Source organism: Morus notabilis, unplaced genomic scaffold, assembly GCF_000414095.1.
Source record: "Morus notabilis unplaced genomic scaffold, ASM41409v2 Scaffold812, whole genome shotgun sequence".
In the NCBI taxonomy this organism is placed as follows: Eukaryota; Viridiplantae; Streptophyta; class Magnoliopsida; order Rosales; family Moraceae; genus Morus; species Morus notabilis.
The window spans coordinates 301584-321684 of record NW_010361467.1 but is presented as its reverse complement, the minus strand read 5'-3'; the positions used below and the strand labels follow the sequence as shown (position 1 = coordinate 321684).

At 36.7% G+C, this 20101-nt stretch overlaps 3 protein-coding genes across 3 annotated transcripts; 1 reads left to right on the top strand and 2 right to left on the bottom strand.

The window, feature by feature from the left end:
* Positions 1–309: 309 nt before the first annotated feature.
* LOC21394737 (putative pentatricopeptide repeat-containing protein At3g49142) lies at positions 310–2512 on the bottom strand. The gene has a single exon (XM_010099582.2). The coding sequence runs from the start codon at positions 2344–2346 to the stop codon at positions 310–312; it is 2037 nt and encodes a 678-aa protein (XP_010097884.1). The 5' UTR covers positions 2347–2512.
* Positions 2513–3581: 1069 nt separating this feature from the next.
* On the bottom strand, positions 3582–7013 carry LOC21394736. The gene is made up of 3 exons (XM_024166573.1): positions 5161–7013; positions 4793–4984; positions 3582–4301 (listed from the first exon to the last, which is right to left on the bottom strand). Exons 1-3 carry the CDS (start codon positions 7011–7013, stop codon positions 3716–3718), a joined length of 2631 nt encoding a protein of 876 aa, XP_024022341.1. The 3' UTR covers positions 3582–3715.
* A 4464-nt stretch (positions 7014–11477) lies between these two features.
* Positions 11478–13720, top strand: LOC21394734. Its single transcript, XM_010099579.2, has 2 exons — positions 11478–12079; positions 13189–13720. Exons 1-2 carry the CDS (start codon positions 11676–11678, stop codon positions 13292–13294), a joined length of 510 nt encoding a protein of 169 aa, XP_010097881.1. The 5' UTR covers positions 11478–11675; the 3' UTR covers positions 13295–13720.
* The last annotated feature ends 6381 nt before the right edge of the window (positions 13721–20101 follow it).

Genomic DNA, 20101 nt, shown 5'->3' with positions numbered 1-20101 from the left:
TTCTTGGCTGCCTAGCTTATACTGGATTATTTTTTTCGTTTTTAGATGACTATGGAATTTGAATACGTGTTTTTGGCAAACATTTGAAACAGATGAAACAATCTTCTGAAGTCGTCAAAAGTTCAACTCTGTTTTCAGATTAGAAATTGCTATGGTCTCAAAATTCTTTTGACATCTGTAATTCAATGGCAACAAACCAGATAGTAATTTTCTTGGTGCTTGGATGATAATGAATGTGAAGCTTAAAAAATAAAAATAAAAAATAAAAACTCATTAACATATCCATTGAACGGTGACCAAAAAGGCTTATTACCAATTATCTGCACAAGAGCAAATACCATTTTTGAAATGGTGGAAACGATAAGTATCTCTAACTACAATTTCACGTTCAGCTATTTTAGATATGAGCTTCACCGCGGTATGACAATCCCCGCAAACACGAAGATTCTTCGTAATTCTGATCGGTGCACCGGGTTCCGAATTCAGAAGGGCAAAGACAATAGCCAACTTCTCGCTGTGAACTGCTAAGTGGCATTCCTTGTCCTCCTCCTCCACGTCATGAAGAGCTGAATCGGTCTCAGGAACATAACCGAGCTCTTTCATTTTCCCAACCAGCACATCCAAGTCTTCATATATCTTCTTGGACTGAGGATGTGATCTATCACCGGCAAGAAAAGTGTGAACCCTATCATTGAGCTCAACATTGCTGACCCCAGGAGTTTTCTTGATGCCTCTACTTTTCATCATTGATCTTACAGTCGTCACGTCTTGCCATCTTTCCGCCTTTGCATAAATGTTTGACAACAAAACGTAATATCCTGCTTGCTCCGGAACCAGTTGAAAGAGTTTATCAGCAGCTATGAGTCCAATATCCATGTTGGAGTACACTCTGCATGCACTCAGCAGAGCCCCCCACACTCTTTCATTAGGCTCTATTGGCATTTCCTTGACAAAGCTATAAGCCTCTTCCACTCTCCCAGCCCGTCCCAAAAGATCAACCATGCACGAAAAGTGTTCTATTCTCGGAACTATCTTATATTCCCCAATCATCAATCTGAAGTAGTACTTTCCCTCCTCTAAAAGTCCCACATGGCTGCAAGCCGAAATGACTGATACAAAGGCAACAGAGTCAGGACTCAGACCCGAGTCCTGCATTTTCTCAAACAGTTCAATGGCATCGCGACCTTGTCCACTCCTACCATATGCAGAAATCAGCGATGTCCATGATACAACATCCCGAAACTTCATATTGTCAAACACTCCCCTCGCATCTTGTAAGCATCCACATTTAGCATACATATCCATCAATGCATTCTCCAATAGCAAATTTGGCAAGAGTTTCTTTCTCTTGACATATTGATGAAGCCGCCTTCCTAGTAACAGAGCTGAAAGATCCCCACAAGCTGGAAGAATACTAGCAATTGTGACGGCATCAGGTTCTGTCTCACAAGTCTCCATATGAAGAAACAAATGAACAGCTTCACTAGGCATTGAATTATTCACATAAACAGCAATCATCACATTCCAGGACACCAAACTCTTGTTAACCAGATTTTCAAACATCTTTTTTATATACAAGACGTTTTCCGATGATGTATTAGTTACGGCTGGCAAGAGACTAGCCATTGTACCAGCATCAAGTTTCAGCCTCAGTGACTCCATTTCTCTACAGATTTCCAACACGTCATCAAACCGTGCATTTTGAGCATACCCGGCAACCATTGAATTCCAAGAAACCACATCTCTCCTCGGCATCTCATCGAGAACCCGCCGCCCCTCCACTAATCGATCACATTTCCCATACATGGAAACCAGTCCATTCCCAACAAACAAATTTAAGTCAAGCCCAACTTTCACAACAGCACCATGAATTTGCAACCCGACCCACAAATCATGGGACGCAGAGCACGCCTTTAAAACACAAGGGTACGTGTAATTATCAGGCAGGAATCCATGGCTGAACATCGTTTTGAAAACAAGAAAAGCATCTTCATACAAATGGTTGTTCATGTAGCTTCTGATCATGACATTGTAGAAAATAACGTTTCTGTCAGGACTTTCGTCGAATATGTGGCGGGTGATCCTGCTTTCCCCACAGGCCGCAAAAGCCCTCATGAGTTTTATGCTAAGCGATGGGTTAAAGTGAAGATGTCGATCCACAATGACTTTGGAGTGGAGTTTCTTGAGTGTTTTGATATCTGGGTATCCATCCAATATCTTACCAACTAATTCTTCTGAAAGAGCTGGGCTCTGACTAGTTATTTCGGGTCGTCGAATTGATGAAACCAGGGCTTCTACTTTGTCCCAAGGCTTGAAATGGCGAGAGTGACAAACAATGGGTCTCATCAATTGGTTTAATCTGAGATATGATCACATCTTTTAGCCATCAATACGAGGATGTGTCGACAGTTCTCAAACAAATAACTTGTGACTGCGCTTTTGAACGGACACTTACTCGCTAGCTAGTAATTCATGGCAATTCGTGTAGAGATACTACTGATTCATATTTTCCCAATCGTTCTCCTCTCTCACTTGACATGTCATATTTTTTTTACTTAAAAACTTGATTGTTCTTTTGTATTTTTGAGTTAGATAATTTGAGTGATGATCTTAAATTGAATTTGAGTTGAAGTTATAACTTTGAGTTTATGTTTAGATATGCATATTTGAGTTATGATTTGAATTGAGAATCTTTTTAAATTTGTGTTTAGGTGGATCAAAACTTAAATTTATATTTAGATGGTATTTTAATAAAAACTCAATGGTGATGAAAAATTTTAATAGGGTATAATTGAGAATATTTTATTCGTCTTTTCGTTGTGAATGCATACAAAAAAAAATCATCTCAATCAGAATTAAAACAAAAAAGTTATGACATTTTTAAAAATAAAAAAAATATTGTTCATTAACTTGAGTTCGAGTTTCTGAACTTGAGTTGAAAGGAAAACTTGAATTTGAGTTTAGCCCAAAACTCGAGTTCAAACTTAAATTTTACAAAAGAACATGAATTTAAATAAAGTTATAACTCGAGTTCAAATTTTTTTTAAATTTTATTGCAAAAGAACAATCCCTTAAGGCTCAAACTATAAGTAGAGAATGATCTAATTTTGGACACGTCTCTCTTTTTTTTTTTTTTTTTTACTTAAAAATTTTAAAGCGTTTTACTAAGGTGTCAAAATACGAAAAATTTCTTATTACAATGTGAAACTCTTTAACCATATAAAATTTAATAAAATGTGATAACAATTTAAGGTCCGTTCACTTCGCTGATTTGAGTTTATAATTCGAGTTGAGATGTGATTTTATGTGAGTTTTTTACTGTAGCAAAAAAGTTAGATGTGATTGTTTGTAAGAGTTTTTTACTGTAACAAAACTCGAATTCTAAACTTGAATTGATGAAGTGAACGGACCCTAATGTTTCATAATTATGCAATATAAATTCAGCATTTTTCTATAGAATCACATCAAATAGCCGCGCAGAAAGGCTTACTGCGTGTGTGTATTTTTTCATACCTTCATTTAAGAAAAAAAAAAAACGAACTACGTAACACAAGAGTTAGATACTATTTACACAGTGGGGAAAAGAATTGTGTATTAATTTTGATGAAGGAAAATGGACAAACAACACTAATAAGATCGCCTGCCAGCTATTTATTTAGCGTTTATTTTTTGCTCCAAGGAATTTTCTGCTGAGAAATTGTTCTCGATTCCAATTTCACCGGTCGTCTTGAAACAGTGCCTTGGAAACCGAGGCACAAACAGAGGCACGTGACTGACTGCTGTAGTCTTTATCACGTTGGTAATCTTCATCGTCATCGTAGCTGCGTCCGGAGTTGGAACGTTTCTTTTCTGTCATTGGGGTTTCACATACTCTGTCATTGATTTCCTCTGCACGGCTCTTCCTTTTTGACAGCTTTCGACGACGATCTGACTTCGGCTTCATGGCCTTTTGCTGCTTGGGGGCCCAAACTCTCTGTAAATCAGGTACCCAACTAGTAAAAGAAGCAAACTTCCGAGACCTCTCTCTCCTTTCTTGAGCTTCAAGTAACTTGCGAGCATGCTTTTCTTGAGTCATTCCATTATCATTTTCAAGCTCCTGAAAGGACTCGTCTTCTGCTGATATCGGTTCGCTACTTCTAATGTTTTCACCCATGTCAACTTTCTCTGGTTTTTCTCTCAAAGATTGAGTGCTGTCCTCGCTATTGAGTAAACGATTAGGGAGTTCATCCTCATCAGCAAAGAGCAGTAAATCCATTTTCGTATAGATTTTGTGGACTACATCTTTAAGGGTGTCACTGTACCTGAAATTTTTGGCATTTAAACATTCTTCAATCAGCTTTTCTCATTCCTTTGTAAACAATGGGAAACACTTGCTCATGTGATTAGAAACTTTCAAAATAAACCAGAATTTGTTTGGGGCTCCATGCCTGTCAAGAGTGCATTAACAGCATTACATGTTTCACAAATAACTACAACAAAGAAGCAACTCAAGTTATCTCAACCCCTAGCTAGTTTCGTATCCTTACTCTTCCATAATATGATATTTCTATACTTTATTTACGATGAGGACAATATTGTTACAAGGGAGAGATCCCAAGGAAAAAAGGACCAAAGATGACAAGTATTTGGTGCAGCTCACAACAAATATATAAAATAAAAACTAAAGCTAGTGTGTTTCAGGGTTCATAAGAAATGATTTTTTTTTTTTTAAAATAAAGCACTCCATTATGAAAGAAATAGCTATCGTTTTGTAAGAGATAATTCAATAAGCTCTGATGCAGAAAGATTGTACCTGGCTTTTATGATCTTCCCCACATAATTATCTAGGCTCCAATCACCAAAAAAGCCTCCCTCAAGATGGCACTGAATGGTCTCCAGAAGCAAGCAAATTTGTTTTACAAACTTCTGTGTCATAGACTCTCCAATATTCTCTCCAACCTCTGATTGTAGTATTTCCATACGAAACAAAATCTGCAATTCATATCTTATGCATATATTAAGGAAAAGTGTAAAACCAGCTGAGCAAATTGTTGACGTAATTAACACCAAGTAGATTCAATTAGAAAAACCACCAACTAAACTAATGTATGGCTTATAGAAATAAAGATAGATAAACCAAGCCATAGCATGAAAAAAAAAGGAGGAAAATGGGAAGGATACTCTCTAACTATCTTTTCTGATGCAGATCCTTGAGACGCCTGAGAGGATGGATCATTACTTCTTCCCTTTGCAATCAAGTCCTTTGGGTCCCTTAGTAGAAGATTTAGCAGTTTAGCACCAAGAAGACTGGTCGTATCTTGAGATGTTGCGTCAGGTATTTGACTCTTGGAAGTGGTTTCTGTGTCACACTTTTTATTTAACCAATGTATGGATGAATTCACAAGCCGCTGTGCCAAAGCCCCCAAATCCACTGCTTCAGATTCAAGTCCCTGCTGAATCCTTTTGGATAAATTACCGAAGAAATTTTCAGAAGTTTCTGGTGGAAAGTCAGCTGCTGCTTCATCCCGAATTCTGGAATCCCCAGTTAAGGAGTTTTCCTGAGCCGAAGCAGATGAAATAGGCTGTTCGCTTTCTTGGCACGAATTGGTCAATCTATCACCTATATCTTTTTGAATCTCCTGCTGTGGCTTGGTTTTCTGCTCTAGTACTATGCCTGAACAGCTAGATTTCTTAATCTGCTTCATCCAGCACTTCAGAAATCTCAACTTTTTGGAGTTGTTACATCCCCTGGCAAAATAGACCTCTTCCAACTCGAACTCAAAATGTTCAAATGCTGCAGCACAGAAGCTACTCCATGTGTGGTCCTGAACTAGTTTTAAATTTCTTTTTCTCCTGGTATTTTTCTCATCCTTGTCCGAATGCTTACTGGGTTGTGAAGAGACATCTTTCACCTTTGTACTTACAAGCGCCACGTCTGCTCCATCTATCTCAGGCACTTTCTTGGACGGGTAGAATTCATCATTGTAGACCTCATCATTTGTAATGAATAACAAAGCTGAACAAACTGTAAGAGGCTTAAGGATTCCCAAAAGGGAATCTCTACTTTCATTTGAAAGAGACACCAATGCCCAATAACCTTCCCTGTAGAGGAAACTTGACAAAATCTGATAAATGGGTGCAGATTTGCTGGGCACAAAGTCAGCCCATTCTCTTGCTATCACTTCTAGAACCTTGTCCGCAAAAAAATCATCCGAACCTTCTTTCTTATCTTTCCTGGGTTTTTCAGAAACTTCACGGACAAGTATAGGATCGGATAGATGCCCCTTGAGTTTCTTAAAATCATTGTTCCTGTGCAAAGCCTTAACCTGGAGTTTGCTCACTCCACCACCAAAACTTCCCCACAACTTTTCTTTCAGTTCATTGCGTCCTTTATGTGTATTCATGATCTCTGGGATACAAAAAACACCATTATCGGACCTATTTACAGGCGAAAGTTTCAAATCAACCAGTTCAAGATCACAACATTTGCATTCCAAAGGTTTCTGAGCAACATCTAGTATCTCAAGACTCAACTGCACATGAAGCTTCTTAGAACAGTCATTACAACTTAAACCATTAGGCGAAATCCCAATCTTCGGATAAATCAAACCAAAAGGAACAAGAGCTGAGCCAAGAACTATGGAATCACTTGAGCAAAATCCCCATCCCAAATTCCTAATCCCACTCTCAAAAAACTCGGATCTCAGTTCTGATTCATCAATCTCAAATTTATCATAATCATCATCCACTCGAACATTAACCCAACTAAATTGAATATCCCTACTAACAAACGCGTCATTAACACTTGCAAAGAATCCACAAAATCTCTCGCAGAAACTACTCACATCTCCTAAGCAATCATCATCAATTCCCACATCCAAGAGCTCAGACAAATACTTTAAAGAAGCGGGAATCGGAGAAAACAGAACAACCAAATTAGACCTAACCAAAACAGAACCAGAATTCAAAAGCGTACCCGTCACAGGGCCCTGGATTACAGGGTCCCAGGCGTAGTCGTGCACCAGTTGCCGCATCGAAGCCACGAGGCACGAAGCCCTAGGAGAAGAAAGTGCAGATTCTTCATTGCAAGAAGAGGGGAGAGAACTTAGGGTTTGGGAGAGGGATTCGAAAGCGGCAATTGGGTGGTCGAAGGAGAGAGAAAGTGTGGAATTGGGGACGAAAGAGCGGAGCTTGGAGGAAGAGAGGAGAAGAGAGAGAGAGGAGAAGAAGAATTTGAAGGCGAAGAGAGAGGAAGAGAGAGGAGAGAAGGAGAGAAGGATTTTGGCAGAAGAGAGGATGGAAGTGAGAAAATGGTTTGGGTTTCTGAGATGAAGCAATGGGTTCAGATCGATTAGCAGAACTACGCGCTGGGTTTGGCTGTAGTCTGTGATTGGATCATTTTCCATTTTAGAGAGAGAAATAAGAGAGAGAGAGAGAGGTATGGTGTTTGAAGGCGGAAGCAGAAGAAGAGAAGGAAGGGGAAAGGGAAGAGGTTGAAGGAGATCGGAACGACGACGTTTGGCAGACGGGAACTGGAAAAATTAAGGAAAACGGCGAGAGTGAAAGGGGATGAAATAAAATGAGCGGGAAAATAAAACGAAAGGTGTGTAGTCTGGACGGCCTTGAAACGGTGACGTTTCACGTTTCTGTAAAAAATGGGCGCCAAAACAAAACATGTGGCGCTGGTAAAATATTCAATACCAAAACAAACTGACAAACCATGCCGCTAGACCTTAATCTATGGGCTAATTCACTTTTTCAAAAAAATGAAATAAAATAAAAAAGTAAAATAAAGGGCTCTTTACTATTTCACTACCCCTTTTTTTTTTTTTTTTTTTTGCCATTTCAATGGTTGGTACAAAATTACAAATAGAACCTCAACTTTGAGTATGTAGACATTTTAATCCCTATACTTTTAATTTTAGCTTATTATTCCCACAATTTTGATCTTTTAACAGTTTTGATCCCTGATATTATAATTGATTAATGATTTTTGAAATTTAACAAAGAATAAATTTGTATATTTAAAGATCAAAATAAACAATTGACTTAGAAAAAGTATAAAGCTAACAGTTTACGTGAATGAAAAAGTATGGTATTTTTGCAAAAAAATCAAAAAATTAGGGTCAAATTATAATTTTATAAACAAAAATAAAATTATCTATGTTAAAAATTACATTTCATGCCTTGACTTTTGAAAAATGCATTTTTACCTATCAATTTTTATAAAATTACAATTTAACCCATCATCTTTTGAATGTTGTTGACCCTCATCTTTTGATAATTATATTCTCACCCTAAACATTTTAAACAAAATATGTTTGACCCATTAACTTTTTAAAAATTATTATTTTGGCCATTCTCTTATAAAACTTTGCAAAAAATCCCATATGAATCTCTCTGTCCTTTTTCACCTTGCCTATTAGGTTAGGGTCAGGCCAAAACAGAGCTAGACTAGGACTAAGGCCTAAAATTTATCTGCGTAAAAATTCAAATGCAATATAATGTGATGGCAAAACAAACATAATATAATGTAATTTAATAATTACGACATAAACTAAATATCGTGTTGTATAAAAAAAATATAATAAAAATATAATACTACAATACAATTTATATACAATATATATAATACAACACATTAAACGTGTTTTAAGAACTGCTACTTATCTACAGACTACCATAAGATGTTATAATACACGTGGTCCTACAATGCGTTTAAATTTTCTTTTGACAAAAAGAGCATCGTTCCCCCTAAACTTCTTAGTATAACGAACTAATGGTTTTTTTATGTCCCTCATTGACATGCAAAGCCTCACGTTGATAAAAATTTATAATTGGCATTAGTCAACATTTTTTAAGTAATAATTTATGATTTATAACAAAAATTGAAGATTTCATTTGTTACGGTTTATCTCCAATATATGAAATCATGTGTGAGAATTATTGCTTGGGTTATTGGTAAAAATGGTCCTCAACTTGTTTAGTAAGTGACAATTTAGTCTATTTTTTATTGGCTAAATGACCCCCAACCTCTTTAAACAGGTGTAATTTGGTACTTTCCGTTAATATCTGTTAAATTCTTCATATAAAATTACACGCGCCCCTCACATGACTTTTTAATATGGAGCATTTTGGTAAAAAGTCTTATTAATTGGTAAAAAGTATTAAGCTTTCACCTCTGCTCACGCACCGATCATGCCCGACCAAGTGAACACGTTTCTAAAGTTTTTTTTTTTTGAGCTACAACAACCTTGTTGAATGAAACTTCTACTGAAACTTCCAATTCGCATTGGGTTGTCTACAGATCAAAAACCACATTTTCACAACCAGCCATTGAAGAAGAATCTCAATCGCCGCCAAAATAAGCCTAATCGCTTTGTTGACGACGTCGTCAGTTAACGCATCGGGACTGTTGGTGACCCTAATCCCTCTTTCCTCGCATTTTCTCAAATTAATCTTGTCCAACCCCACACTGTAGCTCGCGACAATCCTCAATCTCAGCAGCGAACCGATTAGTACTACGTTGGCGCCGATGTTGGTGTTTCCCACCACAGCTTGGATGGAATTAGCGTTCTCTCCCAAGAATTTCGCCATTGAAGGATAGCGGTGGAGCCATCATAAAGGGATTGTGCCTCATCATATACCTTTGCGAAGCTGCCCAAGCCCAAGAACCGGCCCAACCGGTACTTGCCGAGGATGGTGGTGGCAGTAGTTGGTAACGACGAAGGAGGTGGGACCCCTTCTCGCTCCATTTGGTTTTGAGAAAACGGAGTTGGCTTACTCGTACCTGTGTGTTTTTAGATAGAGCAGTAGTGAGCATATGAGTCAGTTAGAGACGGGAATTTCTATTGCTGTCTTCCATCGTCGGCGACGGGAGTCTGACGGAAGGAAAGAAGAAGAAGTCTTTCTAATGGGGGCATTTAAGTCATTTTATTAGAAAAAAAGGGTCACATGATGGGCACGTGCAATTTTCTGTGAAGAATTTAGCAGATGTTAACGGAAAGGATTAAATTGCACCTGTTTAAAAAAGTCAGGGGTCGTTTGGTTAAGAAAAAAATAAAGATTAAACTGTCACTTACTAAACAGGTTGGGGACCATTTTTACCAATAACCCTTTTATCTTTTTTAGTAAAGAGATCAAAAGTTTATAGTTCACCATCGTATTATCCATTAAGCAGGGAGTACGCGAGTAGCAAGGGGTGGCCAGTGTCTAGTAGCTGTAAGGGCAGGCGTTGGGGCTGAGATGGAATTGAGAAGATTAGGGCGTGAAACTCCAGTGGAGATCTAGGTGAAGGGGAGATAAGATGCCGACAACAAAGTTGGAGATCAATGGAACTCGACAACAGCTAATCAAATGCTCTTAAATTTTTAGACTTGTTTACCTGATGTGTGTTTTTTTTTTTTTTTTTTTTTTTTAATATTAAAGCTAAAACTCAAACCATGAGATTGATAAAAAAAAAAAAAACCAATTCTTTTGTATTGGATTTTTTTTTAGTGGGTAGGACCTAGCAACTTTCCCAATCTATTGGAATGTAGTTTTTTGAATTAATTTCATAAATACCCCTAAATTTTATACATTATTTTAATATGTCCCCTAAATTTTGAAAATGTTCATTTCACCTCTTAAAATATGTACCATTGTTCAAAATGTCCCTTCATTTATAAAACTAACAAATTCTATAACATGTCACTACTAATGTTTTTATAAATACCCTTCAACTATTGATTTTTTAAAATGATAAACTATTAATTTTAAGTCATTTTATTATTAAATTATTACTTTTGTGTCAACTTGTCCCCTAACATTTTAAAAGTCAGGAGTAAATTGACATAAAATACTAGTTCAAGGGGTATTTATGAAACATATTAATACAGGAGGTGTTTTTAACCACTATTATGTTTGGTAGGAAGGAAAGAAAATATGATAGAAAAGAAATATGAAAGTGATGAAAAATAACAATGATGGAAAGGAAATTGATTTTCTTTTATGTTGTTTGGTATGAGAAGATGGAAAGAAAATGAGCTTACCTTCACTTGTTTGGTATTGAAAGTTAAATTGGGAGGAAAGAAAAAATCTTACTCGTAAATTACTTTTATACCCTTAAATTTTTTACTTGGATGTTGATGGAGAAAATAGTAGTTTAGTAACTTTACTCACTTTAATGAGTTGTCCCTATTTTCTATCCCATTTTTTGCCCACTTGTGGAAAGAAAAAAAATAGTGGGGCCCACATGTATTATTTTCCACTCTATTTTCTCTTTCTTTCTCTTTTCTCTCCTACCAAACAACTTACATTTTCATTTTTCCTCCCAAAATTCATCCATTTTCTTCCTTCATTCTACTTTTCTTTCCTACCAAACATACTCTTAGGTAGTAAAATGAATCCGTTTTAAAATTTAGGAGACATGTTAAAAAAAATACAAAATTTAGGGTATTTATGAAATTATTATTTAATTATTATTATTATTATTATTTTAGAATGGGTCCCAAGTCCCAACAACTTCCTAATCTATAATCTTTTCGCGCGACACTGCATTCCCCAAATTCAAAGACGAAGAAGAAGATAATTATCTCTAGTAAGTAGTTTCCATTGCAAGCTTTCACTCGAATTTTCGAAAATTCGTCAATTCCCTCGCCAAACCCCGTAATTTATTCCAAAATCATTGAATCACACAATTCGGAATCGAAAAAACCATGTCCGCCATTTGTTTCTCCAAGCTCACGAGCTCCAATATACTGTCTTTCACATCCTCTTCTTCAATTCCTTCAAAAGTTCCCGAATCCCCCGCTCTCAGCCCTTCCATTTCTCGAAAATTCCCCGCTTTTTGCAAACCCTTGGCTCGCCCACCGAGGAAGCTCCATCTGCGAAGTCGCTCGAAGTCGTCGGAGGCGGAGGAGCTCTCGTCGCCGGAGGATGAGTGGTTGAAGAAGCTTCCGGACAAGAAGAAGCCTCTGTATTCTCACAGTCTCCCTTGCATTGAGGCCTGGCTGAGGAGTTTGGGGTTTTACCAGAGCAAAGAGGACAGAGCAGTTTGGCTCGTCGAGAAGGCCGATTGGCACGCGCAGCTCTCGCTCGATGTCACCGATTTGTACATAAGGTCGGTTTTTTCTGCATCTGATTCTGTGTTTTCATCAGTTTTAGGTTATTGATCATGATGATGATGATGAAGTTGGCGGTGGGCCCTGTAGTTTTGATTGCTAATTGGTTGGTTTAGGGTTCAAAGTTCATTTCGTTAATTAGAATTCGTACTTAACTGAGTTGCATTTCTTTTTATTATTAGCTTTTCTTATGACCTTGTGTGATAGGAGGGAAAAGTGGAAGCAGGAATAAGAGTGAGGTATTAGTAGATATATTTTAGCATTTTCTGGTTGTTTGGTAGGAGGTATTGAAGAAGGGAATAACTGGGTGGGTGACTTGAAATCTTCCACGGGGCTTCAATTTTGATGCCAATTCATACTAAATACAATAAGATAAAAGTCTTTTCCTTCTTCATTTTCCCATCTAGTTATATACCTTTGCTTTCTTCCCTCCTGTTTTCTCTTCTTCTAACCAAACACTGCCTTAGTGTTTGTGCTAGAGTAGAAGAAAATGGATTACTGGGTAAGTGGGTGTGTGATACCTTGTTGAACTGACCTGACCCAATTGCCCAAGGCACAATATGAATTTGGTTTGAAGATTATCTTTTGCTACTTTTGAATTGGACGCAAAATTGCACTCATATTAAGCTGAAAGGGGAGTTTTCGGTATGATGTTTTAATTTTATCTCCTTTTTCATCTTTTAATTGGAAGTAACTCTTTATCCTATTGACATTGTTGGCCAATAACAAAGGAGAGGAGATTGTGATGGTTAAAAAAAAAGGGGAAATTTGTGCTTGTGTGAACTTTTCAATAATCAGGATTCAGGTTAGATGAAGAGAGTAGTTGAATTCAATGGTTACAGCTTTGTCCCCATGTTCAACTAATCTAGCTGTTCTCACAAGACTCTTTTGGGATATGACTGAACATCAAATGATCTGTGTTTCTCGCTTCCAAATGGGGGAGAGAAAGAGTGAACCTTTAAAGTATTAGAAGTTTCCCTTAATTAGCTCAAATATGTCGCCCAAGTGGTGTTTTATTTTTGATATTTCAGCCATTTCAATTGTTGAAATTTGTTTTTTCCCCTTCATTTCAACCGTTGCAGATACTGAAAATCGCACTACGTTTCAGGTATCTAAAGAGTGGACCTGGAAATCTCGAGAAGGATGTGGAAAGGAGATTCAGTTACGCTCTAAGCAGAGAAGATATTGAGAATGCCGTGCTCGGAGGACCTTAGGGACAATAACTGGTTTTCTCTGCGATAAGGCCAGAGGTCAAGATTAACCATCATTTTTTCGATGGAATTAGTTGCATAGTGTGAATACACTGCTTTCGGCTATTTTTGGAATGTCCATTCTGTTCTAAGTTGAACTCAAAGAACTTGTTATCCTTGGTACTATTCCATTGTTTTCCACCAATTTTGCTTTCACATAATTGCTCCCCTCATATTAAAATTGGGAGCTATTTGTGTCATATATTAGCATTCTACAGTTGATACACTTGGCAAATGTTTCCTTTGAAATAAGGAAATGTCTTATCATACAGCCAAATACATCAAGTGAATGGGGATATGATACTCCAATGAAATCGTGCTCTTCAGCTCTCCACCAGTCTCGTTGCCAGTCATTTTTATTGCGAGTCGGCTTGTGATCCGACTTCTATTTGGTACCCAAGTGAGGAAAAAGGCTGTGAAGATGTTAGCATCATTCTCAATGTGAGTCAGCAGACTGCGAATGAGACCAGTATTCCTTCACCAGCTTACCGAAAAGTGAATCTTCTCTCTTCATTAACATCATTGGTTCATCAAACTCTACTACTTGTCTTGAAATAGAGTAAAAATTTGCTTAACAAACTCAAAAGATATATAAAGATGTCAGTAAGGGTTTTACTGAACGCTTATGGTTTGTTTCTATGAACGTCAAGGCAATGAAATTTTACCATCGCTCATGGCAAGAACCATGGTGCAATCCATCACTGTAGGTATCCTGTGAGCTACTGTGATAACAGTGTAATCGGCAAATTCAGTTCTAATGGTTTTCTGCAGAGTCATATCGGTTGCATTGTCGATGGATGTGGTTGCTTCATCAAGCACTAATATCTGTCGATGGATGTGGTTGCTTCATCAAGCACCAATATCCGATTTCTCTGCAGAAGAGCTCGTCCCAGACAGAACAATTGTTGCTGTCCCATACTCCAATTTGATCCATCATCCACAACTGAATAACAAAGCACGAGTTATTACTGGCCATCACAAGCAAATAAGCACAGCCAATTCTTAAAGTTGCAAAACATTACCTAAAGAGTCTAATCCCTCTTGCTTCTCCTGAACAGCTTCTCTAAGCTGACACTTTCCAAGAACCTGGAAAATCATAACATAAATTCATTAGCATCCAATTAGCTAAGAGTACTATTGTCAGAAGGCTTTTTGCGCAACTCATGAAATACAAGAGTTTAACGAACGTTACCTCCCATGTTTCTTGGTCGGAATGTTGAGATAAGGGGTCCAAATTGTATCTTACAGTCCCATTGAAAAGAGTAGGATCTTGAGGTATTATTCCAAAACGTGACCTAAGATCATGAAGTCCAACTGTGGAGATATCAATGCCATCTAAAGTCTATTTTTTCTCTTTAATTAGGTGCCTAAAGTTCACTCAAATTGCTAACATAGCATTCTCTGACAAAAACTCAAAATAACATCTAAGTCCTAACACATTTACATAAAATCATATAATAAAATATAAAATAATAATTCATCATTAAATCAATCATAATAGAAGTAAAATATCATATCAAATAATCATAATAAATATCATTTTTTCTTCATAAGTTTAACATATTGAGTTCCCACATCGAGCTAGTTACACTGCACATTAAAACTAAAAACTTGATTAGCAAAGCTATAAGTTTTAATAAAATCATATGATAGCTATAATAATAAAATATAATGCCAACAAATAACTTTGAGATGAATAGTAAATGTGGTGCATGATTTTAATTTACTAAATTTATTTATTATTGGCTTAAGGCTTAATTAAATCTCGAGTATTACAATTCTCCCATCCTTAACAAATTTCGTCCTCAAAATTTAGCTTACCAAAAAGTTCTAGATACTTGATCTTCATCTCATCCGCTTTTTTCCAAGTAGCTTCCTCTACTAATTGATTTCTCCAAAGAACCTTGACCAAATGAATGCTCTTGTTTCTTAATTTCTTAAGTCTTCTATCAAGAATCTTAACTGGTTTTTCTTCATATCACAAATTTGGTTTCAACTCCAAAGCTTCATACTTCAAAACATGAGATGGATCAGCTATATACTTGCGAAGCATAAAAACATGAAATGTACCATGAATACCAGACAATGATGGTGGAAGAGCTAACTCATAAGCAAGTTTTCCTACTCTTTTCAAAATCTCAAAAGTCCCTATATACATAGGATTGAGATTTCCATTCTATCCAAATCTCATAACTCCCTTAATTGGAGCAACTTTAAGAAAGACCTTGTCACCAACTTCAAATTCAAGATCTTGTCTACGCTTATCGGCATAACTCTTCTGTTGACTTTGAGCTGCTTTTATCCTTTTTTGAATCTTGTCAATAGCATCAACTGTTTTCTGATCCAATTCTGGACCCAAGACTTTTCTTTCTCCAACCTCATTACAATGAATTGGAGATTTGCAGTTCCTACCATACAACGCCTCGTATGGAGCCATACCAATAGTCGAATGATAACTATTATTGTAGGAAAACTCAGCTAAAGGTAGCTTTTTATCCCATGAAGTCAAAAAATCAAGAACACAAGCTATAAGCATGTCCTCTAGAGTCTGGATAGTTCTCTCTAATTGCCCGTCGGTTTGAGGATGATAAGCCGTGCTGAAAGACAAGCGCGTTCCTATAGCTGAATGCAAATTTTTCTAAAATGTTGAAGTGAATTTTAGGTCACGATCAGAAATAATGGATACAAGTGAACCATGAAGCCTAATAATCTCTTCGATATAAAGCTGTGCATACTAATCCATACTAAAAGTATTCCGTATTGGAAGAAAATGAGCAGACTTTGTAAGTCGATCTACAATAACCCAAATAGCATTAAACTTGTTCTATGTCCTTGGCAATCCTATGATAAAATGCATGATAACATGCTCCCATTTCTATTATAGGATAAAAAGTGGTTTCAACTTCCCTGAAGGCCTCTGATGTTCTATCTTGACTTGCTGAGAAGTGAGACATTTCTGAACATACTTTGCTACTTCATACTTCAACTTTGGCCACAAAAAATGGAGTCTCAAATCTTTATACATTTTAGTGCTCCCTGGATGAACTGAGTAAGGAGATGAATGAACCTCATCTAAAATCTCCTTCTTCAATTCCTTAATTTTGGGCACACACAGCCTATTACCACAAAAGATCACACCCTCGTCAGATACTTGAAAGTCATTCTTTTTGCCAGCTTGAACCTTATTTTTCATACGAACCAAATAAGGATCTAAATCTTGACTTTGCTTAATCTTATTGATGATACGTGACTGCAACACTAAAGCTGAAAGCTTAGCCTTTGTTTCTTGAGAAACCACTTCAATTTACATTCTACTTAAGTCTGCAAATGAAGATTGTTATTCTGAACCAACAACAACTAGCTTCCTACTAAGAGCATCCACCACCACATTAGCCTTGACAAGATGAAAATTGATAACACAATCATAATCTTTAACCAATTCTAACCATCTTCGCTGTCTCATATTCAATTTCTTCTACGGGAATAAATACTTCAAACTCTTGTGGTCAGAATATATCTCACAGTGCTTACCACAAAGATAGTGACACTAAATCTTGAGTGTAAAAATAACAGCAGCTAGCTCCAAATCGTGAGTAGAGTAATTCTTCTCATAGCTTTTCAACTGAAGTGAAGCATAAGCTATCACCTTCCTATTTTGCATAAGCACGTAACTCAAACCATTCTTTGAAGCGTTGCTATAGATAGCAAAACCATCAGTCCCTAACGGAAGAGCTAACACCGAAGCAGAGATCAATCGCTCACATGCATCCGACCAAGTGAACTTCACATTCTTCCTCGTCAAAGCAGTTAGAGGAGTAGCAATTTTAGAGAAGCCTTTAATAAATCATCTATAGTAACCTGCCAAGCCTAAGAAACTACGAACTTCAGAGACATTGTTTGGTCTAGGCCAAACACTAATAGCTTCGACTTTGCTAGGATCCACAAAAATTCCATCCTTTGAAATAATATGACCAAGAAAGATACTTTCTCTAGCCAAAACTCACACTTCTTGAATTTTGCAAATATCTACTTCTCCTTCAAAATTTGTAAAACTATTCTCAACTAGTCAAGTGTTCATAATGCTCCTCATGAGTCCGAGAATAAATAAGTATGTCATCAATAAAACAATGACAAACTTATCAAGAAAATCCTTAAATACACGATTCATCAAATCCATGAAAACTGCTGGAGCATTGGTTAATCCAAATGGCATAACTAAAAACTCATAATGTCCATATCGTGTTCTGAAAGCTATCTTGGGTATATCTGATTCCTTCACCTTTAATTGATGATAGCCGGACCTTAAATCAATCTTTGAAAACACCACTACTCCTTTCAATTGATCGAACAAATCATCAATCCGAGGCAAAGGATACTTGTTCCTTACTGTGACTTTGTTTAATTCTTGATAATCAATACAAAGTCGCATCGAACCATCCTTCTTTTTCACAAAAAGAGACGGTGCACTCCATGGAGAAAAACTTGGACGAATAAAACCTTTGTCCAACAATTCTTGAAGTGGAATCTTCAACTCTTTCAATTCTGATGGTGCCATACGATATGGTGCTTTAGAAATAGGAGTTGTTCCTGGAATAACATCAATGACAAATTCTATCTCTTAATCAGGAGGAAGACTAGGAAGATCTTCAGGAAGAACTTCCAAATACTCCCTAACAACTGGCACATCTTCAGGTTTTAGCTCATCCCAAATTGAAGTATCAACTACCGAGGCCAAGAAACCAATACAGCCTTTACAAATCATTTTTCTTGTCTTCATTGCAAAAATGATTGAAAAAGAGACATTCTTTGACCTTCCAATGAAAAGGAATTGATGTCCATCTTGAGGTCTAAAAATAACTGCATTTTGATGACAATCTATGGTGGATATATGCTTAGATAACCAATCAATAGTAAGAATCACATCAAAATCTTTCATATCCAAAACGATTAAATTCACATACATCTCTCTCCCATTTATCATAACCAAACAAGATCTCAACACTTTATTAGACCTTAACACTTCTCCATAAGCTAAAACTACACTAAACCCACTTTTCAATATCTCTGGTACTTTACCCAACTTATTAGCAAATGCACGAGATGCAAATGAATGAGTAGAACCTGAATCTATCAATATGTGAGCTATCATTCCAAAAATGAAGAGTGTGCCTGCCACAACGGTAGGATCTTCTTCAGCATCTTATGTCGTCATTGCAAAACCCCTTCCTTGAGTCTTCTTCTGACCATCGGACTTAGCTCCACAATTTGCAGCAATGTGACCAGGTTTTTCACAAGTGTAGCAATTAAAGGTACCATATCGACATTCTCCTCCATACATTTTCCCACATTTAGGACATTTTGGATACTCCGTAGTAGTTGAATTATCTGTCTTAGGCCGTTGTTGGCATTTTGTTGCCACTCTTGCTTCTGTTTCCCTTTTGCTGCAGTTGTTCATGGTTTCCACTGGCCATTCTTAGCGGTATAAGTAGCTTTATTACCCAATTCTTGTCTCTTAATACCCTTCTCATATATCATAACCAGTTCAACTGCTTCACTGAACGACTGGGGCCTCGACATGCTCACATCCTTGGGATTAGTTGCTTTTAAACCCTTAATGAAGAAGTTCATCATTTCCACGCCATTACCTACTATCCATGGAATAAATCTTGAAAGTCCTTCAAATTTAGTGACATAGTCATCAACAGTCATAATACCCTGTGCTAATCCCCACTAACTCAACCACTTTACTTTTCTTTACTTCCTCAGTGAAGCTTGTTGTAAAACAGTTCTTTGAAACCATTCCGATTAAGGTTGGTAGTAGCTGGAGTCAACTTAATAGATGCCCACCAATGTCTAGCATTATTCTTTAGCAATTGACTAGCACATGAAACTCATTTTATAAAACTTAAAGATATTATTCTATACATTGAAAATCATAAACATTACTGATTGGCTAAGTTTCTTATCCAACCACATGTCTATATGTACTTTTTTGTCTTTAGAAACATTAAACACTGGGCTATGATACCCAAACTGTAACGCCCCCAACGCTAAACAGGTCTAAGCCCAAATTTAACGAGGTTGTTCTACTTAAAACATACTTTCTATACTTAAAATAATGTCATTTTTTTAAGATGCGGAAACTTGTGGTTGATTTCATCACAAAATTTTCGTAAAGGTTTTTAAACAAAATGAGTCAGTGCGCAAAATGATTACAATCATAAATCTTAGACATTAAACAGTAATTCAAAAGCGATATAGTAACAAAAAAAAAACATTTTGAGCCCATCTATTGTTTGGAAGTACATATAAGCAAGATGTCATATGTAGGACTTAGAGTACTCAACCAACCTTGGAAATTATTTCTTTTTGACTCTTCAGTAACAACAACATCATCTGCATCACAAGGTAAAATTAATGAGTAAAAACTCAGTAATTAGTTTCAAATAAAGTAAGTATCTAAAATCTCCATGGCTGAAATCTCTTTGTTAAAAATTGTTCATAAACTTTCATACTTATTCTTAGTTTAGGCATGATATATAACTTCAGTTCCAAGTAAGCCTCTCTATACAAGACATTCTCTAATTTTGGTCAATTCTCTTCTCTTAAACACTAAGTGAGATTTTTAGAATCTCTTTCTCTTGTGATCAACAAGAGACTTTCCATTAGTATTTTTCTCCAATTGTCTCAAAGAGACAGTTTCTCTAATTTGGGGCACCGGTCCCTTGCACCCCTACTTACCCAGCCTCTCATCCATATACCATATCATAA

Excerpts from the sequence above, each read along its gene's own strand:
- LOC21394737 (XM_010099582.2), bottom strand. The coding sequence starts at position 2,346 with ATGAGACCCATTGTTTGTCACTCTCGCCATTTCAAGCCTTGGGACAAA.
- LOC21394736 (XM_024166573.1), bottom strand. The coding sequence starts at position 7,013 with ATGCGGCAACTGGTGCACGACTACGCCTGGGACCCTGTAATCCAGGGC. Across the intron at positions 4,985-5,160 it reads TCAGAAAAGATAGTTAGAGA|ATATGAATTGCAGATTTTGT; the intron begins GTATCCTTCCCA and ends TATATGCATAAG. Across the intron at positions 4,302-4,792 it reads GGGAAGATCATAAAAGCCAG|GTACAGTGACACCCTTAAAG; the intron begins GTACAATCTTTC and ends CAAAAATTTCAG.
- LOC21394734 (XM_010099579.2), top strand. The coding sequence starts at position 11,676 with ATGTCCGCCATTTGTTTCTCCAAGCTCACGAGCTCCAATATACTGTCT. Across the intron at positions 12,080-13,188 it reads GTCACCGATTTGTACATAAG|GTATCTAAAGAGTGGACCTG; the intron begins GTCGGTTTTTTC and ends ACTACGTTTCAG.